This window comes from Chrysemys picta, chromosome 5 (assembly GCF_011386835.1).
Source record: "Chrysemys picta bellii isolate R12L10 chromosome 5, ASM1138683v2, whole genome shotgun sequence".
NCBI classification, from domain to species: domain Eukaryota; kingdom Metazoa; phylum Chordata; order Testudines; family Emydidae; genus Chrysemys; species Chrysemys picta.
Window position 1 is genome coordinate 121,047,130 of NC_088795.1, and position 25,661 is coordinate 121,072,790.

At 43.2% G+C, this 25,661-nt stretch overlaps 1 protein-coding gene and 1 long non-coding RNA gene across 3 annotated transcripts in view; both read left to right on the forward strand.

Moving 5' to 3' along the window:
• TRMT44 (tRNA methyltransferase 44 homolog) overlaps positions 1 to 4,492 on the forward strand; it is a 28,202-nt gene extending 23,710 nt beyond the window's left edge. The window contains exon 11 of the mRNA XM_065598520.1: positions 4,263 to 4,492. Within this exon, the coding sequence (XP_065454592.1) occupies positions 4,263 to 4,492 (230 nt within the window). The remainder of the gene's footprint in view (positions 1 to 4,262) is intronic.
• Positions 4,493 to 19,419: 14,927 nt separating this feature from the next.
• LOC135983783 (uncharacterized) lies at positions 19,420 to 25,146 on the forward strand. Of its 2 annotated transcripts, none has more exons than XR_010601587.1 (3): positions 19,420 to 19,557; positions 23,855 to 23,946; positions 25,012 to 25,146. It is a non-coding gene; the product is annotated as an uncharacterized LOC135983783 (long non-coding RNA). The 2 variants fall into 2 exon arrangements; XR_010601586.1 differs by having other exon boundaries at positions 19,513 to 19,647.
• Positions 25,147 to 25,661: the final 515 nt, after the last annotated feature.

Below are 25,661 nucleotides of genomic sequence, written 5' to 3' on the forward strand. Positions count from 1 at the left end.
AATTTTTTTTTAATGTTCTATTGATTTTCTTCGGTTTTATTTTTGCTGCTGTCATTGTAGGATTTTTGTGGCATTGATGCCTAGCTGCTGAATAATACTCAAAACCAGCACTTTCAAACGTTGGTGCATAGGTTTGTATAAAGTTACTTTATAAAGAGTTTTCAGTTCTTGGATTCAATAGTCCCATGTTAGCAGAAATATGGGAGTCAACTAGCCCATGACAATTGTCCAGAGCAGGGGTCGGCAACCTTTCAGAAGTGGTGTGCCGAGTCTTCATTTATTCACTCTAATTTAAGGTTTCGCGTGCCAGTAATACATTTTAACATTTTTAGAAGGTATCTTTCTCTAAATCTATAATATATAACTAAACTATTGTTGTATGTAAAGTAAATAAGGTTTTTAAAATGTTTAAGAAGCTTCATTTAAAATTAAATTAAAATGCAGAGCCCCCCAGACTGGTGGCCAGAACCCAGGCAGTGTGAGTGCCACTGAAAATCAGCTCGCGTGCCGCCTTTGGCACACGTGCCATAGGTTGCCTACCCCTGGTCCAGAGTGTCACCAGGTACTAGTGGATTAACTGGTAGGTTGCCAGAAAATGTGTATTCTTCTTGTTTTATTGAGGGGAAGTAGGTAGAAGCTTCCTGGTAGTTCCAGACTGTAGCAGTCCGGAGGAATAATATGAAAGCCCAGACAATGTTACATCTACACGAGGACTTTCTATGGTATTAGTCTTAGCCCTGGAAAGGGTTAGATGCCACAGCGGTTATAAACATGTGTGCCCTCTGTTGCTACCACCAGTGGAACTTTGTACCATCATTGGGAAAAGTGCTGGTGTTGACAAGGTCGGAGATGGGTCAGAGTTAACACCCAGTGAGAAGAGGCAGTTCACACTTGTCCTGCGGGTTAATTCTGCCCTTTCTGTGGATGATCATCTTGTGGTGAAACTAGTGAAGTTCCACTACAAAGCAAGGTGGGACAGGATTTGGGACTCCCAGCCGGAGGTGAGTTCTGTTTGCCTTATGCCAAGCTCCTTGGGGGCTGTCTTTATGCTACTTGAGGAGAGGAGATTTGGATATGTGGCCAGTGGAATAAGTGGGACTGGGAGCATGCTGCACCGCACCATGGGAAGGGGATGTGGGTGCTCTCTCCTTTTATACTGGTGTGTTCTGGGACGAAGTGTCCTTCATGCCGCTCCCAATACCAGTGCACAATCAAGGCCATTAGCAACATTGCCTGAAACAGCATTCACAGAGTTTGTGACGCAAGACTGAATGATAGTTAGGGACATCTGGTGGCTCAATTTTTTTTTCTGACAAAGAAGATCTGAAATGGCAGAGATGCGAAAAGAATAAGTAGCCAGGAGCTTAAAATTACAAATCTGTGCTAGCATTTTATAGTCACATATTTGGTCCAGTTTAGGACTAACATCTTGGAATAATTGAACCTGATCTTACATACTGACATCCCTCTGTTCAATTCTCTTTGAGTTTTGAGAGAGAGAGAGAGAGAGAGAGAGAGAGAGAAACATTAAACTGATTTCACTTTCAAGAACTGGGATAAAATGCATTCATATATATTAGCTTATCACAAGGCCAAAAAGGTACAGGAGCAGTCCCTAATTACATGGGCTAAATGGCATAAAGGCAATAGCGCCTGGAAATTTGCCAATGGTTGTTTATCTCCTCTTCCTTCTACCCTGTTTTCTTCTTCTTCCTTTCTTGTTTATCTCCTCTTCCTTCCTTCCTCTCTTGTGTATTACCTTGCTTTCTATATTTTTTTTCCCTTATACATATAAAATTCAGTATATAGTCACAGATGTGTATGTACAGTTTCTGGCCCTGATCCTGCTAGTGCAGCGGTTCTCAAACGTGGGTTCTGAAGCTGAAGCCCGAATCCCACCACCCGGGGCCAAAGCTGCCCAAGGGCTTCAGCTATGGGCATCGGGTTTCAGGTTACAGGCCCCCTGCTTTGGCCTGAAGCCCTGGGCTTTGGCTTTGCCCCTGCCCCTCTCCTCCCTCCCCCTGAGGGCTGTGGGGCTCAGGCTTTGGTCCCCTCTCATGGAGTCATGTAGTCATTTTTGTTGTCGGAAGGGGGTCACGGTGCAATGAAGTTTGAGAATCCCTGTGCTAGTGGATATGACCAAGGCCCTTTGTGCCTGATGCAAAACTCCATTAACTTCAGTGGAGCTCCATACAGACACAAAGATATACTCTGATCAAATTGGAGGATCAGGCTCTAAATCTCTTCACTGTAGCGTGCTTTGGTGCACCATTCTCATTGCTGAAGATTCTCATTTACAGATCTGAGAAAGAACACCCTGCTTTTTATTGGTAATTCATTTTTAAAAGGTGGAATAACGCAGTATGAAAAGAAAGAGAGAACATGTGCAGGATTACAATCTATAGTGTTTAGCTCCTGGCAAAAAGGAGGTTTAAGCTGCAGAAAAACGTTTAGGGTAAGGCATTAGTAAAGAAGATTACTTGCAAATACCAGGTTTCTCTATATTACTTATCCTTGCTGTATGTGCTATAGCACCTTTTTACTTGGGGATCTTAAAACACGGTACAAACCCTTTCTGTGATACCCTGGTGAGGTGGATACGTGACATAGACTTTGCAGGTAGATGGTTGAACTGGGGCACAGAAATTTAAATGATGCTTAGCCCATAAAGCAATAGATTAGTAATATTTGTAGAGCCCTGCAAATCTGCGGATGTCCGCAGATATCTGCAGACCATGTTTGTGGATCGTGGATCAGATGCAGATACAAATTTTGTACCCCCACAGGGCTCTATATATTTGCATTCCCTTGTTCTGAGGTTGATAGTATTGTATTTATTTAAACATCACACACCTGCACATGCTTTTGTATGATTTATTTATAAAAATCAAAATTAAATGTAAAAAGATGTTAAATGACTTCCCTGAACTTACATGGTATTAAGGGAGGGTGGTGGAAGAATTAACTCCTCATTTCTAGTTTTCTCCTTTATTGAACGGACACTTCCTTCTCTACAGCAGCCTTGATCCCAAACTCAGTGAAGTCAATTGGAGTCTTTCCACTGATGACAGTGGACTTTGAATCGGGCCCCAAAAGGTTAACCTATTTGTTTGAAAATTGCCCTATGAATAAACAAAGTTGTTTTCCTTTTATAAATAGGTGCCCAGTGTTTAAAGCCAAGACTTTTCATTACAGGGCTAACTCCACCTCTTGTTTGAGTTGGGCTTTCCCAACATTTATGTATTATTTATGCCATTTAAAGAGAGGGATGTTACTTTCCAGTATCTGCATCTCTTCGAGGGGTACCTCTGTACTTCTACACACAGAGTTTTATTATTTATATAAATATTTACTTGCTATACCCTGTAGGATAGTTTAGATCCTAATCCTAACCACTGTCTACAAACGAGTCAGCTCAGCACAGACTGCAATAGGTGCCCTAAAACTGTCCTATATAACAATGACAGGTTTCAGAGTCGTAGCCGTGTTAGTATGAATCAGCAAAAAGAACAAGGAGTACTTGTGGCACCTTAGAGACTAACAAATTTATTTGGGCCTAAGCTTTCGTGGGCTAAAACCCACTTAATCAGATGTAGGTTTCATTATTTATTCATTCATTCATTAGCCCACAAAAGCTTAGGCCCAAATAAATTTGTTAGTCTCTAAGGTGCCACAAGGACTCCTTGTTGTTTTTGCTGTATAATAATGACATCCCTTATAAGTGGGAATATATAGTCTCCAAAGAAGATTTAATATACACTCTCAATTTGTTATGCATTTATTTCTACTCCTATGCAAGTACCTATACCAGGGGTAGGCAACCTATGGCATGTGTGCCGAAGGCGGCACGTGAGCTGATTTTCATTGGCACTCACACTGCCTGGGTCCTGGCCACTGGTCTGGGGGGGCTCTGCATTTTAATTTAATTTTAAATTATGCTTCTTAAACATTTAAAAAACCTTATTTACTTTATATACAACAATAGTTTAGTTATATATTATAGACTTGTAGAAAGAGATTTTCTAAAAACGTTAAAATGTATTACTGGCCCACGAAACCTTAAATCAGAGTGAATAAATGAAGACTCGGCCCACCACTTCTGAAAGGTTGCCAACCCCTGACCTATACAATGCACTTTGATTGTGCCTGGATAGCCCATTTATAGTACATATTTGTATTCACAGATGACCAGTGTAATCCCCATAATTTCTAGTAATGGCTTGTATGCTTGCTTTTTATTTTATTTTTTTTTAAACCTTCAGTTCTAAATGGAAGAGTTCATATTCGTGACTGGAGAGAAGAGAAACCCTCAAAGCGAACCAAGCCAGAAGTAAAACGAAGATTTTCTGCTGAAGCTTTTAAAACACGTCTCTGCTGGTTTTTCATCCACCATCCTGACGGCTGTTCTCTGACTTCTGAATCTTGTCCATATGCCCATGGGACTGAGGAGCTGAGGCAGTCTCAGATTATGAAAAAGAAAAAGCACCCATAGTAATAAAGTACTGTTGGTTACTCTTACACAGTACAAATAAATGGATTTCTGATTAATTTATTGAACTGCTGAATGCATGAAGAATGTATAAGATTAAGTCTGTCTTTATTTATGTGTTCATTGTATTTATCCAGTTTCTAAGAAGTCCTTTTCTAATTTTAAGTGATTTTTTTTTCTTGTTTAGGGATTTTTATGGACAACTTTGAAAATGTTGAAATCCAGATGAAAATGTCCATGATTTATTTTTTTATTTTATTTTTGGTAACATCCTTAAAGTATAGGATTTTACATTTTAAAAACAGTTGTGGTCTGACTGCTCAATGGATATTATGTTTTGTTCAAACAGAAAAGTAAAACCAACTTTTAAAATCTCAGCACAGTCTTCAAGATCTTTGGCTGATTGTCTGTACAATGATGTATCCGCCTCCCCAGCAAGTCAGCCATTTTGTCATACAATGCTTGAGGCTGTCTTTCTGATAGGATGCCTGAGTGTCTTTCGGCTCATAAATAGCAGAGGGGTAAAAATAAAAGGGTATCAGGGAGTGAGGAACACGGGCTTTTCCTCTACAAAAGCTAAGGGAGAGTGCCCCCGCCTCTTTGATATAGGGGAGCACCCCTTTTTCTGCTTGCTGGTGCAGTGAGAGTCCACCTCCCCCATTTCAATCGATGATAACCATTGTGGGTTTTGCTTTTAAAGCAGGGGTGGGCAAACTTTTTGGCCTGAGGGTTGCAAAACTGTATGGAGGGCCAGGTAGGTAAGGCTGTGCCTCCCCAAACAGCCTGGCCCCCACCGCCTATTCTCCCCCTCCCACTTTCCATCCCGACTGCCCCCCTCAGAACTCCCGACCCGTCCAACCCCCCATGCTCCTTCTCCCCTGACTGCCCCCTAACTGCCCCTCCCCAGCACCCCAGCCCCATCCTACCCCCCCCCCCCTTCTCCCTGTCCCAACTGTCCCAACCCCTATTCATACCCCCATCCCCTGACAGGTCCCCTGGGTCCCCCACGCCTATCCAACTCCCCCTCCAGAACCTCCACCCCATCCAACCACCCGCCTGCTCCCTGTCTTTGGGACCTCCCCCCCCCGCCCTTATCCAACACCCTGGCCCCCTTACCATGCTGCTGAGAGCAGCATGTCTGGGAGCCGTGCCGCCAGGACGGAGCTAGACATGCTGCCGCTCTGCTCGGCAGGAGTGCGCTGCTCGGCGTGGCTGCCGGGGAGTGGGGACAGGGGGGAGGGGCCGGGAGCTCAAGTGCCGGGCAGGACAGTAGTTTGCTCACCTCTGTTTTAAAGTGTAAAAGGAGAGCTCTTTGGGCCGTGTGGGGGAACCAATATGGAGGACTCCAAAGCATTTGTTTTGGGACCCTCTAAGTCATGGCCGGCCTTCATTGTTCATTAAAATTGATCAAGTCAGCACAAACTGCATTTAATGATAACCTTTCTCAGATTCACAAGACTTACAGTTGTCATACAACAATGGCATGTCTTGTCATCTCCAGTTGGTTAAGCTCGTCCCTGCTGAACATGTCATTTTCTTTAAAGGGCAAAAGTCTCTGTAATAATTGATGTAATCTTCTGTTAAGTGATCTTAGAGTTGAAGGGTCACTCTCCAGTCTCCAGTACAATGAAGTCATTTCAGTCCTGGCCTGAGAGCATTGTCCCATCCAGGATGTGTTGAGGCACAGATCCTAACATTGTGGAACCATTTGGGTTGAAGCTCACTGTGACAGGATTTTGTATGTAACTCCACTGCTAGTCGGAGCAGCAGCATGAAGCAATGGCTGGAGAATGAAGAGAATAAATGTGTAGCCAGGTGAGCTAAACGGATGGTGAAAGCATTGAGGTAAAGCTTGGTTGCAGGAATGGAGGCAGGATCCAGGAATGAGAGTGGGCAAGTGTGGCTGGTAGAAAGGGGAGTGGAAGGTACAGCAAAACTGAGTGTTGGCAGCAGGGCCGAGGAAGTGAGAGTCTGAGAAGGAATGAAGCCTGGTGAAGATGGAAGAGAATGGAGGAGGAATACAAGCGGTGACATTTTTTGAAAACACACCCAGCTTTGCTTTAATAGTCATGGTCCATTGTGTGCAGAAAAAAGAAGCAAGGCAGCAAGGACTGGTTCCTCTGCCTCCCTGGCAGAGACTAGCTAGCCTCAAGTAACCTTTCCCTTGCTAACTTCCGTTTCCAGGGAATGTGGGTGTCACTGGCCATCCCCCCGTGACATATGCTACAGTGTACACCTTGGCCATTTTATACTAATGTTTAGCCTTGGCTACATACATGCAGAGCAAAAAGGAAATATTAAAGTCCTGTGCATGGGCTCCCCAACCGGCACTTCTCCCACACATTGGGGGTAAGGTTTGATGGAGAGGGGAATCCTCTAAAGTAATGCTTTCATTGCAAGAAAATCCACAGGGGTTTGCATGGATATGATGATGCAAAGAGTATCTCTCTCCCTGGTGTGACATTGACATCTCCCCCTCAACCATGCCCCTCAAAGGCACCACTTCAGGAAAGGATTTAACTTTGTGCTTAACTTTAAGCATGTGCTTAAGCCCCCATATACAGAGACCCGAAATATAGAATTCATGCATAGGGGCTTGTGTAGGGTCAGAGAGGAAGGTTAGAATGCCAATTTTCCGCTCTTTTATTTCCTCTCTAGCAAAATAGATAGGGCATGCTGAGACCCCATCGGCTGGTCTAGTCATGTATATATTTATATCCTCGACCAATCTGAGCTATTTTTAAACATACCCTTTTCTCCATCTATTGTGGAGTTTTCTTATAATTGGTGTGCCGCACAGAATGACTTCCTCTATAGAACTCTATTTTTTGCATTCCCCCACATACCATTCCAGCAACCTGTGTCATCAAGAATGCATGATTGCTTTCCCCCTCCCCACCTGCCATCACTGCAGGCAACAAATGGGTCAACAACGCTCATCCAATTAAAGAAACTTCCCTGTTGACTTGAAAAGGATTGGAAGAAATATCCTCCCTTCTCATGCTCTTTCATCAAAATGTTAGCCTCATAAATAATTTCTAGATGTAGATGTGGGATTAGATATGGAGGAGGGTTACTGTATCTACCCTCACTTTGTCTATGGTCCACTATCTCAGAATGGCATTTATACAATACAATTTCAACAAGTGAAGAGGCTGCTCAGGGAGAAGTAATCCCACTTCTAAAGATTAAAGGCAACTGAAAAAAATGAAGGGATACAAAGCCCCATCAACTGATGGGGTATTTTTCCATTGTACTTCTTGGTTTTTCGAGCATCACCGCTTGCTTTGATAACATGACCTTATTTGACTTTTATCATTACAGATGAAAGAACATTTAAAAATAGAGTTGCACACACCCCTCCCCCGAACAGCGCATGATGATGGATGTCTTGACAGATTTCTAGCAATAGAAAAGTGCTGGATGATTGCTCCTGTTCCCAGGCATGCTATGGGTTGAAGTTGCCTGATAAATAGTTTCCTTTTTGTCAAGTTTTACAAATATGCATATAAAGTTGGTATTGTAGGTACAAATGATTTGCTAAAGGGGTCGCAGTGATTTCTCTTTTAGGACTCAATTCTGACTGCATTGGGGTTGATCTCAGCTTTGGATCAGGCCCATAAACCAGAGAAGAGCAATAAATGGCTGTTTATAGGTATCCTGTGAGTAACCTACTTAATGAAACCTGTTCCAAATCAATGAAACCTGTGTCATTTTGAAGACCTACGTTTATGAGATCACTTTCAGCCGATCATTTACTGAATGATGTGACACATTATTAGATAAACCAGATTTAGAGGCTGTGGAATGATTACAGCCAATTTGGCAACAACCACTGGCTTCAAGGTAGGTTGAATAATGAAAAAAATGCCAAAAATGTGTTTTGGATCAAACCTCACCTCCTTTCTCCCCCAGCCAAACACCCTAACTGGGTTTAAGTCCAGATCATTAGTGATCTTTGAACCATGATTTTGTGGGCTGAATATCATTAAAATGCAACATGGTGGATGATTAACAATTCCAACAAGGGCATTATAAAAGGAAGTATTTCACAGTCAGCAGAAATTCAGGATAAAAAGACATTTGTCAAAGCAGTATGTGTATCAGGTATTTGTGTCCTACTAAGTAAAGGGTTATCAGCCCATACGACCCTGGTCTAGCCAAAGTTGGATATCTGCCGCCGATAGCAGGCAATGATTCCGGATAGGTGGTTGTTAGTAATTTACTGTAAGCATAATTTAAGAGGTACTTTCATACAAAAATTGCGGTTGTTTGTGAATGCCTCAAACAATTCTGTCAGGTCATTAAAAGCTGCACATTTCATGATCATCTCTATATGCTATTCTAGTGTACAGGAACTGGGTAGTGCTCTTTAAATAATTTGTGAACCCTCTAGTGGTGCTCACTGTGCTCTGTTTTAGAGACCAGCCAGAGCAGCAGTGTGTGTATATATGTAACTAGACCTTGTATACTGTGAACAGTGTTATTTGGACACCCCCATGCGTGTGTGGTTGCTTTATATTATGCTTATTGTATCAAGAGCAAAATATACTATGGCTATAGTGTTCAGTTACCATCTTCCCAGAACCATCCTTTGAGTTATTTCTAACTGACTTATATAAATACACTACAGGATGAAACGTGGTAGATAATGGCAGTCTAGATCCACTCCCCCAACCCCCGAGCTTTATTGTAACTGGTTTCAACAACTTTAAATAGATGAGGCCTAGTTTCAGGTTTTTTTAAGGTGTGTAGCAATATTCTAAAGACTTCTTGAATGGATGGACATGATGCATGGTGCCAGTTGTTCAGGAATTAATGGATGCAGGTTATCTACATTGTAGTTACTTGATGCTCCATACTAGGGACAGAACAGCATAATGGCTCCAAGAACCAGTCATCTCAATGCGTGCTGTAGGGCTGAGTTGTGGTCAGCTGTATCTGGCTACAGCCTGGCACACTTTTTAAGCAAACCCACATCTAGCTCCTGTTGAATATGGCTGCCTAACAACTAGCTAGATACTCGCTATAAAAAAAAAAAGGGGAGGGGGGGGGAAGAGGCAGATAACCAGAATTTTGAGGACTCAGAATGCATTTGTTTGAACTGGAAACCTTTCTAATTGCTAACTTGTATCTCCTGAAGCATGTGCAGAAAGACCCCACTCTAACCCCAAGAACCACTGTGAGGTGACAGCCTGACTGCACCCACACTGTACACATCAACATTTTGTTGCTCAATGAGCAAACACAAATCTGGGTGGGGACATTTGCTTGCTCTTTTTCCAGGGGCCAAACAACAATTCACAAGGTTTTAAAGTTGTCTGTTAACACACAAATATGCCTCTATTCTTTTGAACTTGTGACCCTCCCTATCACAGTGTGTTTATTTCACTGAAACCAGAAGAGAGAGACTGACACCAACAGCAGCAGTCTGAGAAATCCCCTTATTTCTAAGTGTGATTGAAACGCTTATGCCTTAATAGCCTGGGCATGATCATTTTGGTTCTCAGCTTTAAGTATAGTTTAGAATGTTGGCTCTTGCCAGGACCTCAGATGGTTAAATAAATACTTTGTTTTGAACATCCTAAATCTTAAAATGAACATACAATTCTTAGCATAATTTTATTAGATGATTTCCCACTCTCCACCCCAAAATTCCCACAACATATTGTATTTACATTTTAGAAAGTAACAGATTATTTTCAGCAAGATGGCTTTTCTATTTTCTGAAATACTTTATGCATCAAAAATGTGCATCCTTGCTCTCAATGTTCTTTTGTCTAGATCTGTTGGGACCGATTCTGATCTCATTCACACTGGTGAAAAGCTGGAGTAACTCGACTAAAGTCAATAAAATTACAGTGGTGTGAGAGAAGAAACATATATCCCTTTCTCCAAAGAGGCATTTTCAGGTTGATAGTGTGCTGTTCTCCAGCATGACCAGCAGGTGGTGCAAGCTAAGAAGATACTATAATGGGCCTCCCTCATTAGCTGAGCAGTAGGTGGATATGGTTTGAGGGGTCGGGAGGAGAGGCAGTTTTCGGGGTTTAGGGGAGGCAGGAACAGATATGATAGTTCTGATTATGTTACAGTTTGTTGGATTTTAGGTAATGTGGTCTCTCTTCATTCTTTTGGATACCCCTGATTCTACAATATTTTGAATCTATAAAATCTACTATAGCACTTGGTTTTCTAACCTCCCCTTCCTTCCTAAACCCCCAACCCTTTAAAAAAAAAACTTCAGTGTGTTGCTGCTAAGTAGTATTTCTGGTAACTGGTGTAATTAGCTGCTTTTAGTGTTTTCTGTGCACTGGTGATCAGATCTGGGTGAAATGTAAATGCAGCATGCAGCTTGGCATGTGAAATAATGATACAATGCACAAACCATGTCCCCCAGGTGTCACTTTTTTCTCTAAAATGTTATGCAGACTTGTAATAGGATACACTCCGATGGCCAATACAGTCCACAGTGAACATCACATTGACTTAGCCTTTCATAGGAGACACTAATCTATGTGAAGGGGAGAGCATGTCTCAGTGGCAGAGGTGGATTAAGGACTCCTGGGGCCAGAGCAAGTCGGGGAGTGGGGGGAGGGTGTGCCAGAACTGTGGCCCCGTCCCTTCTGCCTGCAGCCCTACCCACAGCCCCACCCCTTTCTGCCCCTATCTCCACTGCAGCCCCATCTGCTGTTCGCTCCGTACTGCAGCCCCAAGACCGGAGAAGCTCTGTCCCCCCACCATAGCCCCTGGGCCGCAGTGGGGAGTGAGAGCTCCTCCAGTTCCGGGGTCGCAGCCAGAGTCCGGATGCTGGGGCTTCACCTGCCCGCTGGGCACTTCTGCTGAAGACCGGGGTTGGGGGGCTGGGGCTTTGCCCACCCCACCTGCCTGGTGCTTCTGACGGGGATGGGGCGCTGGGGCTTTGCCCATCCCACTTGCCCCACGCTTCTGCCAGGGACTATGGTGGGCTTCGCCGACGACGCCTGCCCAATGCTTCTGTCGGGGACTGGGGTCAGGTCTTTAGGCTTCTGCCACCCTGCACTGGATTTCTGCTGGGGGACCCATTTTTCTGGGGGCCCCCCAATTGGCCAGAGCCCCTGGACACAGGCTCCATGGGTCCATTGGATAATCCGCCACTGCTTAGTGGAATAATAGAAGCTCCCTCACCTACTCCTTACTACTACTCCATCTCTTCCTCCTTCCATGTAACATTTGAGGGTAAAATGGTTGTTTGGGTGGGATTGAGGAAAATTGGCTCAGATAAAGTAAAACCCAACTTAAACCACAGCAAAACTTTAATGGACATTTTTGAGAATTGTTCTTTTTTTAAAAACAATTTTTTGTTTGATTTTAGTGCTTTTGGAAAGTGCTGAATTGAAAGCCCTGGCACCTGAAATCCTTTATTTTTCCACTGAACAGGAACAGTTTGGGTAGCTTCCCTATGCTGCCCCCTCCAATATGCCCCATCCCTGACCTGGAGGGACCACTTACAGGGTTGAGAACCTCCGCAGCCTCAGGGGTAATTAGACTATAACTGCAAAGCAAACTAAAGGGATGCTGCTGGTGGAAAACACAATATTCCAGTGAGCAACTCCATTTGAACAGCATATTGTTCAATGATGAAAACAAGCCAGATTTCTATATTTTTGACCAGAACTGTTCTCCCTTCTATGTCCAACTCTTTCTTTCCACCTTCTTTTTCTTCCTCTGTACATCTCTCCCCATGTCTTCTCCTCTGTTTTCTTTCTATTCTTATCAGTTCATGCTCTAGTCTTTCCTCTTTTGCCTTCTGTCAATGGAGAAGAAAATTGACCAAGGCCATTCTAAGGCATTCTAGGCCTGATCCAGCTCCCACTGAGTCAATGGGAATCAATGGGAAACTGATTGAGGTGGGAGTTGGAATGGCCCCACCCCTATCTCCCCCCCCCCCCCCCCCCATTGAAGGCAGCCAGGACTGGATAAGACTGCAGTTTCATCTAGACTATTTGAGAGCAAGTATGGGGTAGGAGCATGGCACTTGTCAGTCCCATATTCAGCTTCTTCTCTTTCAGTAAAAGCACCAAAAGGGACAGTGTCCCTGGCATGAAATTACCAATTTCTAAACATAAGGGATAGGAGAGTTTATCTTTCTTGCACTTTCCCAAAGGATATTTAACAGTGTTCTGCACCTGATATAATTTGCGAAGCTGTTTTGCATGGTGACTCAGTCATTGAAACATCCCTCTCTGTTTAAACACTGCAGCTTATTTACAGTAAATATGTATTCTTTGGATTTATATTAAAAATGCTTACTCTGTTTCTGTATCTAAAGATTGATGAGTGTAGGCTGATCTATGTTATGTTGCTGTCAAAGTTTTATAGCCCTACGAAAGATGATAAATTAGAAATCACCATTATGCTGAGAGAGGGAGAGAGAGAGAACTGGCTATAGAAATGAAAAAGATGGACTTCAAACTGGCGACAGTTGGAGAGGCTAACAAGGTGGTAATTCTTGATCTCAGGAAAAGAGAGTCTAGAACATTTGGTGGTAGATGGGCAGAGACAACACAGCAGTTTAGACTGGAGCACTACAGATAGGGAGATTTGTATGTATAACAAGGTCAGCCCCTCCTGGAGAGGGAGAATTTTGCTTTAATGGATGGTGTTTCCTTCACTCAGTATAGGTGGCATTGAAGGACTTTAAAGAGTCCCACTCCATCTGCCTCATGCAGAATGGCCGGGGCATGTAGATTTGGCAGGTGGTGACAATAGGGCCTAAGAGCCAGATGATAATCTCTTACATCACTGTAAAATGAGATTTACATCTATAGAGTTACACTGGATTCACATGGGTGTAACCAAGATCAGAATCTGACCTTCAGGCTTTACTCTGGCTGCTAAGGAACCCTCTCATTAAGGACATGATTCTTCACCATTGAAGTCAATAGGAGCTTTGCTTGTTCAATGGATGCATGTTCGAGCCCCAGTGTAGAATTGGGTTCCTTGTAGCCCCTTTCCTCCAGTACTCATACGTACGCAGCACTCCACATACTCACTTTGTAAAATAATGCCCCTTATCTACTAAAGCAGGCAATCAAGTTTGTTTGGAAAGGTTTGTCCTTCATAAATGTGCTGCAGGTGGGAAAACACTTTCCATGCTGTCGCTCATGACCATGAGTGCCAACCTCAGGGCAGACACCCAAAACTGGTTATAGTAAGATGTCACCAACCCAGTAACAAGTGTGAACCCCTATAGCATGATAGCAGTCTTACCAGGGAGTCACAGGCAGTCCCTTGGGCAGTCCAGTCTATCCTGCCACCCAGGCTAGCTAGACTTAGTGCTAGTTGGTTGCTATACATCAAAGATCACAAAATATTCAGGTTGCTCCCAATCTCAAGAAAACAGTCACTTACCGAGGTCAAATATGTACCTTAGATCTTACAACAAAGACAATGCTTATAGCCACTCCTATAGTAAACTGTCTAAAGATTTGTTAATTAAGAAAAGAAATGAGAGTTATTACAAGGTTAAAGCAGGCAAGCATATATATATTCACAAATGAGTTAGTCTGTGGTTTCAAAAGGTGAAAGATGTTGTAATTGGTCAGCTCTGAATGTCTTTTTAGGGCTAACCCAGGTTGACCCTGGGGACCTCTTCTCTTGTTTTGTACCTCCGGCCCTGTGAGAGTCCAAACAGCAAAAGATGAAAAATTTTCTTGTCTGCTATTTTTATTTCCCTCTTCCAGAATATAAGCTGATGGGACGGGCCTGTGTGGGTGGCACCCAGGATGCCACCTGGAACTGGTGATCACTTAGCACTCTGAATCACCAGCCTGAGCTCTCTCTCAGCACTGTGCTGCTGTGACAAGCTATAGACCGCTCCCCCGTCCTACACTCCCACCACATTCACACAGGCAGGGACACACCCAGCTGCAGTTACATGCAGGCTGACCAGCCACTGCATGAACCAACAATAGATAGGCTACAGCCAAAATAACCCCCCGGCCTCCAGCCTGGGACCCCAGAGCTGTACTGTCCTGCCCTGATCAAAACCCTGACCAGTATGAATTTATTACCCAGTTTGCCTCTGCCTCAATGTGGCGAGGAATATGTACAATATGCTTGTGTTAAACCAAGCTGATATTTTCCCCAGACACTTCAGTCAAAGGCACACTGCTTTAGATTCAAATATAAAACAAGTTTCTAAAGATAGATTTAAGTGATAGTAAACAGATCAAAGCAGATTACCTAGTAAATAAACAAAACCACAAGCTAAGCCTAAAATACTAGAAAGATTAGATATGAATTAGCAATTTCTCACCCTGACTGATGATACAAGCGGGCTTGCAGATTCTCAAGGCATAAGCTACCCTTGCTTTGCAGCTTGGGATCTCCACCCCTATTCCAAATCCTTTTCTTTCAGAACTTTTCTCAGGTGTTGAGTTGTGGGTGAGTGAAGAACAGATGACATCACTCCCTGCCTTATATAGCTTTAGCATATGGCAGGAACCCTTTGTTCCAAACAGTTCCCAGCCCAGTTTGTGGAAAAATACAGGTACCCAAAATGGAATCCAGAGTCATGTGGTCTGGTCACATGTCCTTGCAGAGTCATAGCAATCATTACTTACATACTGGCTGGAGCATTCTCAGGAAGGCTCACCAGTGGGGGTTAAAGCTTCACCTAGGGCCCATTACCCTGAATAGGCCCTTCACAACCAGTTGTCTAGTCTGGAAGCATTTTGACTACTGCGTGTCACCCACGTGTAACCACATTTGAAACAGATACATAGTCAATATTCATAACTTAGATACAAAAATGATACATGCATACAAATAGGATAATCATATCAGCAAATCATAACTTTTCCAATGACACCTTCCATGACCCATCTTGTACAAAATGCATCACAATTATGCCATAATCATTTCATAATAACATTATTGGGATGAATATGGGGGTGAGTGTCACAGTGCCATTTTGCTCGTAGCCTCCTCATGGGCATAAGGGAGCAATAACAAAGTCTTTGTATAGTGATGGCCCACAGTGGCCCATTTAGTTTTGATAGGCCTTCTTGATGACCAGGAGATGATCCCTCCCACCTCACAGTTTCAGAGCAAACATTTGTTTACAATTACAAAGCGAAACTTAAATATTACCTTACAGCAAGGGATAAAGATGTTATAAGTGAGATTAATGTATGCAGCAATTTATAAGTATTGCATAAAGTTGAAACACATTGCTATACCTCCAAAACCCATCTTAGCCATACTAACACACAGGGGAACAGACTGATTTCCCGTAATGAATGCCTAAAGCCTTGGCAAGTCCTGGCACCTGGTCTGCCAGTGTCACATCTCCACCACACTAATACTGATTGTCTACATTTAATAAGTTCAATTGGACTTGAGGCTTCACACCATTTGGATGAAGGGGGATGGATGCCTTTAACCGAAGGGGAATACTGTGTCACAACTAGTTCTTTGAAGCACTTTCCCCTGATGACCAGCACCACTGAGGTCTTAATTAGCCGTTCTTCACCCAGGAGCTGATTTCTTGTGACATGTTTGTGATGGCAATGGTTCCATCTGTGGAGAATGAGATATGTAGTCAGGAGGCATTGGCATATTGTTGACAGAGTCCATGGGATGTCACTACCTCTCCAAATGATCTCATGTAGATGTTGAAGAGGAAGGGAAATCGGAAGAATATGAGTCAGAGAGTTGTAATGAGGTCTTTTAGGGATAAGGGAAGTGGTTATCCATTAACACTGCCTGGGTCTTATTGGAAGGAAATGACTAGAGGCCTCTCCCCCCAAAAAAGTAGCGCTAACAATCCTATTCCAGCTTTCATTCTGGCTAGGGATGGTTAGAAAACCCACTTTTTTCCCTCCACTGAAAATTTCACCTAAAACTCATAGCACTTTATAAAGACAATGAAGTTGAAACTCTGTCATGCTAAAATATAACCTTTGTGCAAATAAAAGCTTTTGTAGATAAGAACCTGGAGTGACTGCAGACTTCTTTGTGGTTCATGGACAGCGCAGACATCTACAGCGTGGGATTACTGTACCTACACCCACTTGCAAAGGGTCTTACACCTTGGCTTAGGAAAATTACTTCCTGCAGCTGGCAATATGGAAATCTTTCCCTACTAAAGTCTAGCAGTGAGGTGACAAATAGAATAATGTTCCTTTAAACTGCTCTTGGGGAAAAAAAAACAGAAAAGAAGGGAAAATCACAATGATTGATTTTTATTTTTATTTTTATTTTTTCCTAGGGGTATAAATTTAGTTTTATGAGTCATAACCTGAAATTTTCAAAAATGGTCCTGACCCATAAAATGCTAACTCTTGTTAATATCTGTAATGAAGGCTAACAGTTGCATTTTTAGAACCATTCACCAGTAATTGTGCAATTTAGGCAGTAAAGTGTATCCATAGGAATAATCCTGATTGCAGGCAGAACTCAGAAAAATGAAATGCTGTACTCTTCATTACTGAATATATCAACGACATCTCCATTTTTTCCCTGACAGAAGTAAGGTGTGCTGGCACACATGAATGCCATGTGTGCTTGCATGCTTCTTTGCAAGATTTTTTTGAGCATAAGGTCAGCATCTGTCTTGGACAATTCCTTTCTATTCATTGAAATACCTGAAGCAAATATTGATTGGAGATATAAAGCTGAGGTTATTTTATTTAAATAAATAAATAGTGTTGCAATACAGGCTTTCCCCATTTCACACATACATCCATTTTTACACACAAGTAGGCATGGAACTGGTTATTGCTGCTCTATGCACTCTTCTTGTAGCCATGTTGGTCCCAGGACATTAGAGACAAGGTGGGTGATAATATCTTTTATTGGACCAACTTCCATTGGTGAGAGACAGAAGCTTTCAAGGTTACACAGAGCTCTTCAAGTCTGGGACATTTCAGCTATGTCGACACTACTAATTTGGTATAATTTACATCACTCAGGGGTGTAAATAATCCACATCCCTGAGTGGCATAAATTATACTGTCCTAAATGCCTATGTGGACAGCACTATGTCAGCACGGAGAGCTGCTACCGCCTCTCATGAAGGCAGGAGGTATTAAAATGATGGGAGAGCAGCTGTGGGGTTATAGTGGGTTATAGAATGTTGTAATAAACCATCAATCCAGGGTCTCTCTCCAGTCCATGATTTGTAGTGTCTAGCAAAGTGATGAATTGAAGCTGTCAGGCTCATCTTTTGAAAGTGTTGCACAAGTTTCCTTTGGGGATGAGGACTGAGAGGTCAGTGTGATGGGGTGTCCACCTCACATGAGGCCTGAAGGCGTAAATTAGGCCAATTAACATGTAGGCTGCACCTGGAGGAAAACCAGAGCCTGCTAAGGCCTAATTACTAATGAAGTCCAGCTGGGACAGGAACAGGCAAGGCTTCTAAACAGGCAAAATCTTCTAAAGTCTAGGAGTTGAGGCTGATGGGTGCTATGGTGAGTAAACCTATAGTTTTTGATACAAGAAGGTGTAGAAGATACAGGAAAGGGAAGGTGTGGTAAAGGCTGAAAGGAAGGATCCTGAACTGAGGGTCCCTGGATTAGACTGTGGTGTAGTGGTTGGGTCTGTGGACAAGGGGGATCCAGTGGACATAGTGTACTTAGATTTCCAGAAAGCCTTTGACAAGGTCCCTCACCAAAGGCTCTTATGTAAATTAAGCTGCCCTGGGATAAAAGGGAAGGTCCCTTCATGGATTGAGAACTGGTTAAAAGACAGGGAACAAAAGGTAGGAATTAATGGTAAATTCTCAGAATGGAGAGGGGTAACTAGTGGTGTTCCCCAAGGGTCAGTCCTTGAACCGATCCTATTCAACTTATTCATAAATGATCTGGAGAAAGGGGTAAACAGTGAGGTGGCAAAGTTTGCAGATGATACTAAACTGCTAAAGATAATTAAGTCCAAAGCAGACTGTGAAGAACTTCAAAAAGATCTCACAAAACTAAGTGATTGGGCAACAAAATGGCAAATGAAATTTAATGTGGATAAATGTAAAGTAATGCACATTGGAAAAAATAACCCCAACTATACATACAATATGATGGGGGGGCTAATTTAGCTACAAGAAGTCAGCAAAAAGATCTTGGAATCATCGTGGATAGTTCTCTGAAAATGTCCATGCAGTGTGCAGAGGCAGAGTCAAAAAAGCAAACAGGATGTTGGGAATCATTAAAAAGGGGATAGAGAATAAGACTGAGAATATATTATTGCCCTTATATAAATCGATGGTACGCCCTCATCTCGAATACTGCGTACAGATGTGGTCTCCTCATCTCAAAAAAGATAAACTGGCACTAGAAAAGGTTCAGAAAAGGGTAACTAAAATGATTAGGGGTTTGGAACGGGTCCCATATGAGGAGAGATTAAAGAGGCTAGGACTCTTCAGCTTGGAAAAGAGGAGACTAAGGGGGGGTATGATAGAGCTATATAAAATCATGAGTGATGTGGAGAAAGTGGATAAGGAGAAGTTATTTACTTATTCCCATAATACAAGAACTAGGGCTCATCAAATGAAATTAATAGGCAGCAGGTTTAAAACAAATAAAAGGAAGTTCTTCTTCACGCAGTGCACAGTCAACTTGTGGAACTCCTTACCTGAGGAGGTTGTGAAGGCTAGGACTATAACAGAGTTTAAAAGAGAACTGGATAAATTCATGGTGGTTAAGTCCATTAATGGCTATTAGCCAGGATGGGTAAGGAATGGTGTCCCTAGCCTCTGTCTGTCACAGGGTGGAGATGGATGGCAGGAGAGAGATCACTTGATCATTGCCTGTTAGGTTCACTCCCTCTGGGGCACCTGGCATTGGCCACTGTCGGTAGACAGGATACTGGGCTAGATGGACCTTTGGTCTGACCTGGTACGGCCTTTCTTATGTTCTTATGTCTGAGTTCCCCTGCCAGCTGCTGAGGGAGTGGTACAGTCAGCACGGAAGTGGAGATGGAGACTGCCTGAGATCCTAGAAGGAGAAGACAACTGTGACTTGGCTAAAGGACTAAGCACTGAAGGAGAGGCACTGCAGTTCCTGACCAGTGAGAGAGGGACTACAGGGCAGGTGACTGAGGCAATGAACTGAGTGACAAGGTGTGGACAGCAATGAGATAATTCCCCAGATGTGCCCTAAGGAGGTGCTGCTGAGCAGTGAGTAGGTAGACCCTGTGACAGCTAAGGATCTGTTTCAAAGTATTTAGTCTTTCAGTTTTGAATCTAACCTTAACCGTGGTAATTTGTGTTCACTTTCAATGTCAACAAATTTGCCCTGAGGGGTATAGGATCAAAAATATTAGAATGTCCTAATTTAACTCTCTTCAAGTTAAACTCAAATATCTCTCAAATTATTAATTCTCTTGCTTTATATTCTAAGATTCATTTTAAAGTGAATAACTTGAGACCTGATAAAATTACACAAGGGATAATTAACCTGTGAAACCCATTGTCACACAATATGATTTAAGTCAAAAAGCTTAATAGAGGGTAAGATGTTTATATGGATAACGAGCACATTCTCAGTTATATCTGAGAGGATGAAAATGTACAATGGCTATAAACCCTTATGCTCCAAGGCATAAACTAACCATTGAGACTGGGCATAGGAAGACAATTCCCTTATGGACACGTTGTCCTATAATTGTTCTTAGTAGACTTTCTTGATTCTTCCTTTGAAGCATCTGGCTCTGGCCAGTGTCAGATCGAAGATGCTGGATCAGGGCCGGGTCTAGGTTTTTTGCCACCCCAAGCAAAAAAAAAAAAAAATCTCCAAGAGCAGCGCAACTATTGAAGCATGCCCCCCTCCCTTCCCAAAAAAACCCCGGAATTCCACTCCTGGAATTCTGCCGCCTCAAGCACGTACTTGGTATGCTGGTGCCTAGAGCCGGCCCTGTACTGGATTATATGGACCACTGATCTGACCCAATATGGCAGTGTCTTTGCTCCTACCTTAAATCCTGTGGAAAATCCTGTTACTGCTGCTCACCTCTTTGTGATGCATAAAGATGACTTCAAATGGTTATTTTACAAAAATGTCTAAGTATTTCTCTTCTGCCCATCACCATGTTTGTGAGTGCCTAATTTTTACATTAGAAAGATCAGGTTTGAAATTATGGGGTGGTGTGTCATAGAATGTAGACCGCGTTTCTGCCACCACCCTCTCCTCTACATCCACACTGCAGTGTCCAGAAGCATTGGGGGGCAGATCCTAAGCTGCAATAAATTGTCAGCTTCTGTGATGTCAATGGGGCTATGAGAGTTGACCCCACTGAGAGTCTGCCCGACGGAGTTTAAATTGAATAAGTGCTAACCTTTGGCTACCATAGCCAAGCCTATTTCCCAACCACCAACACTCACTTTTGGAGGAGGACTGCCCTTCCCCTGTGCTCATGGGGCACTGTCTGCCACCAGGGACTCTACATTGGGGGCTGCACAAATTTCCACTGGCGCAGACACCGGACAGGATGGTGTTAATACTGCAATGTTCCATTTCTTGTGCTTACATATTGCTCTTTGTATCTGTCAATGAGTCACCTCCAATAGCCAAATGCTGCTGGAGCTATCGTGTCCTGGGAAACCTGGGGGAAGAGAGGCATGAGCCTAATTTATTTTTCTTAGAAACTGTTCAGTCTAGCCCATGCTTTCTCTTGAAAGAGATCAGATTTTCACCCACGCTGGCTCTTCATAACAATCCTAAAGCTTAGCAAAGCCAACATATTTAACGTAATGGTTGGTCAGCACAAGCTGAAATGCAGGGAAATAATTATGCTTTCCTGCTGCTGTTGTGACTCCTCACAGGAGTAAGATGTGTCCCCAGCATGAAGGGGGTGTTTATTTAGTGAGTTGGAATGTTTCATAGAATTAATTTTGGTAAGCTTTTTAAAAGCTTTTCTTAGCTCTTTAAAATTGCTTGCCGGGGAAGCTTCTCTTTCTGAACAGTGGCAGGCAAGACTTTTCAGCAGCTTACAACTCTTTGATTAAAGGACTCTATTCATGCTTCTGGGGGTTGACATGAAAATTTTGTCCCATAATCCTGATTTTTGGGCAGGGCACTGTGCATCTTTTTCAGTGAACTGCAGTGCTCCAAATTCTCCATTTAAATCCATGAACATACAGTAATTCTCACCAGCTGAGGACCTGGCCCAATACATCTTTCTAGCACTCCGAAGACCATGTCCTGTCTCTGTTATGGTGCATAAACCCCATACTGATTAACCACGGGTTAACAGGCCGCTGGGTGGCACCTGGAGGTGTGTTAGGTAGAACTGGTGATCAAACCCAGCTGGTTCTTCATAAGGGAAGGAGCACAGGGCAGGGGTTGGGGGGGGGGAAGGCCAGGGAGGAGACCCAGGTGAGAGGTGAGGAATTTTCTCCTTTGGGCTAAAGGCTGAGAGAAACTTGGGAGACTTGACCCTGAGCCAGGAGGAAGCCTAGGAGCCATGATCTGAAATAAGAGCAAGAAAGAACTTTGCAGGTATTGGACTGGCCTCCAGCAAGAAGCCCTACAGAAGGAGGGCAGGGGACCTTTGCAGGTATTGGACTGGCCTCCAGCAAGAAGCCCTACAGAAGGAGGGCAGGGGACCTAGAAAGGAAGCCTGGGAAGCTGAGGGTGTCAGGGAATGTCTCTAGAGGCAGTACACACCATAGGTACAAACAGTGAAAAGGTGGTGGCTATAGGAGCCAGGAGCACCCCCAGAAGTTCTTCACATACTATACACACCCCTCCCTTCTGCTGCCCTTCTCCCTGCTGGCTCCCCTCTGTGGGCACTCACCACAGCTCTCCTCCCTGTACTTGCAGCAGGTCTTGAGGCTGTTGCTGAGTGAGTCCTGTGGGAAGGGCAGAGTAGAGGGACATGGACTGTTGGAAGTGGGGTGAGGCAGAGCAGGCCGCCCAGGGAAGCCGTGGTACAGGAGCTGCCCCAAAGGCTGTGTCCAGGAGAAGCATTGCTAGTCACTCCACTGCCCACTCTGGTGTGGCCTCCTGGCCCTCTGTCATGAGGAGGAGGGGTGGCAGGGCCAAAACTGAGTGTCATTGTGATCTGGCACTTGGGGATCACAGAACTGCTCAGTTTGGCATGATGGGGTGACCACGAGGCCAAACCTCAGTGGCCAGAGATGCTCTCCTTGCTGCTGGTAGTACATTGCTGAACCAAATGAGCTGGAGCCCCACAAATTGGGCCCTGGGTGAATGACTTGGCATTCCTGCCAATGAGATGCACTGTGCATAAGGCTGCAGGTGCCACTGACAGGAGCTGATGATTCTCACTGCAGCAGGCCTGAAACAGGGTTCAATAGGAAGCTGAGACTAAGTTAAGATAGTGGAAGACAAGGGGTTCTAACTGTGGTGAGCCTGAGACAAGGTAAGATACTGGGAGCTGAGTGGAGCTAGAAGTACCTGAGTCAAGATTTCTCTGAGTGGCCTATGTTGAAGAACCCGGGTGCAGACTGTGATGCTGGTAGACCAAGTGCCAGCTCATGCCAGAGCCCCAAGCCAATTCACTTGTGTGTTAGTATGGATCAAAGTGATAAATGTATGAATTTATTTGGTGTTTAAACTTCATGAAAACTAGTGGGATGTTTCTTGCATTGTTTTCATTATCTACATCCTGTTATTATGCAGTAGCAAACATTTACATTGTGTAACTAAACTAATTAAATGACAAAGAAGCCCTTGCGGAATGCAAATGAACTATAACAGAGAAGTGCTAACTTCAAAGCAAGTAGTCCTTGTGCGTGTGGTGATCAGTGATCAAAGACTCAATGCATTCCTCAGTCTCCATTATTAAAGGAAAAGCCCACGTGGGTAGTGACGCTATCAGCTTCTTTTCTGTGAGAAGAAGCAATAAGTATGGATTCAAGGACAGATCTTGGATCTCTGGACTACTTGACTCTTATGGGGAAGGGTACCAGATGCAAAGCAAAGATACCCAGGAAACAATCTGGGGATCCTGACAAGACTTTCAGGGAACTGGCATTTTATTAAATTACTGCCACTATTTGGAATTACAAACTGGGACTCACTTATGAATATATTTTACCTGCTATAAACTCTCAATAGTTCTCACTTCCTTTTTTTCCCTAATAAACCTTTAGTTCACTTACTATAGAATTGGCTACCAGCCTTGTCTTTGGTGTAAGACCTCAGATCAACTGGTACTCTAGATAAGTGATTGGCCTATTGGAACTAGGAGCAAACTGCTGTGGTGTGATATATAACTTTTTTTGTTTATCACATAATCTAGTTTGTCTTGGTGGCACAATAGTCCCCTTAGATTCTCCAGGATGTGCCTACCTTGAAAAAGGCTCTTTTGAATTATCTTTCTAAAGGTTCTGGAATTTTGTAAACCAGTCTCATTCTCCCCTAGTCCTTCCTACCAAGAGAAAATCCCCAGATTGGCATGTGTGGAAGATCTTCAGAAGAGGTTCCCCACCTCCTTTGATGTTTCCTAATACACAGGTATCTCTTAGGAGCTAGAATTCCTTCTTCTTTTCAATTGTACCTATGCCTTTCTAAAACAGCTGAGATGTGATTTGGTATGAGAAAGGTGCTGAGGCACAGGGATCGGGGCTCATAGGAAGACCTCTACTCCATTGTCATTAACCCTTCTTGCCAGATATTAAAATGTACAAGAATGTCTGCTGAAATGTGTAGGTACAGATAGATACTGGACTTCACAACATCTGAAAATGCAGTGGCTTAGCTATACATGTAGGTAATAGGAAAGAATGGAGAAAGGTGTATTCTCAATATTACTTTGGGTTCACAACTGACAACCCAGTTAAGAGCAACAGGGCATAAAGTGGATCAGTAGGATATGTCCCGTTTTGTTTTCCTCTGTATCTTCACTGAGGCCTTGATTCAACATCCATTGAAGTCAGTGGGAGCCTTTCCATTGACTTCAGTGGCTTTGGATCCGGCCTTACATTAATCTGTTTGATTAGCAATTTCAGTGAGTTTAGCACCCAAGATCTCTTTGAGTCATTAAAGCTACACAAACAATATTTTATCCTATTCATTACGCTACATAACTTGATTGCATACAGCACCCCTGTTTCAGCACTGATATGTCTATGCATCTTCAAAGTAAGGCATCTATGTCAACTCAGCAAAGTTGCTAGGACAACATCAGGAATCTTATGAGTTCTTCATCCTAAGAAAGAGTGCCTCTTGTGGTGTTGCATTAATTATATTGCTCTTTATTTATCACAGGTAGAGAGAAAAGTGACAGTTAAGCTATGACACTTCTCCAGATAACTGGCATTTAACTTACAAACAGAGCTAGAGCACCAAGGGAGAAGGGGGCACAGATAGAAACCCTGTCCTCTTTGATACCTAGAACATAATAGAGATTTTTCCATAACCTCCATTTTATCAATTAATATAGCCATTTTTTTGCTAACAGAAGAAACCAGTTTTGACAACATGACATTATTAAAGGGGCGGGGGGGGGGGGGGGGCGGGCAACAAGGTCTGGGACAAAATGAGATATCTTGTATCCTAATCTAGTCCTATCCATTTCAGACCAGAGAACATCCCAGATATCCCATTATCATGGTATTCATGTGCTTAAGTTCTACTATGGGTGGCTTGATCCTAAATCTTACAAGAATACAATTTCAATTGCATTATGAATTCCCAGGCACTGGACTGACCGTGTGGAAACACCAGTAACTGAGGAATATTCCTCAGTTACGTTCTGAGAGTAAAGTATGAATAAACTGTCTCTGAATTGCTGTGGGAGATGAGGTTTTTCTTATTTCACTTCCTGTCTCTTCAGGCTGCACTAATTAAATCAAACTATAAAGCAGAATATTTGAGGCCTGGTCTACACCCAACAGTTAGGTTGACCCAGCTACATTGCTCAGAAGTGAGAAAAATCCATACCTATGAGCACTATAGTTAAGCTGACCTAACCGCTGATGTAGACAGCACTAGGCTGACGGAAGAAGTCTTCTGTTAACCTAGCTACCACCTTTGAGAGGTGGATAACCTTTGCCAATGGGAGAACTCCTCCTGTTGGTGTAGGTAGTGTTTACACTGAAGCGCTACAGTTCTGCAGCTATCAGGTGTGGACAAACTGAAAGAACAGCAAAGTCCGGTAATCAGCAAACTAAAATGCATCTGCTAATTTGGTCTCAGCTGCTTTAGGTTTCCTAAAGTCAGTGGTGGTT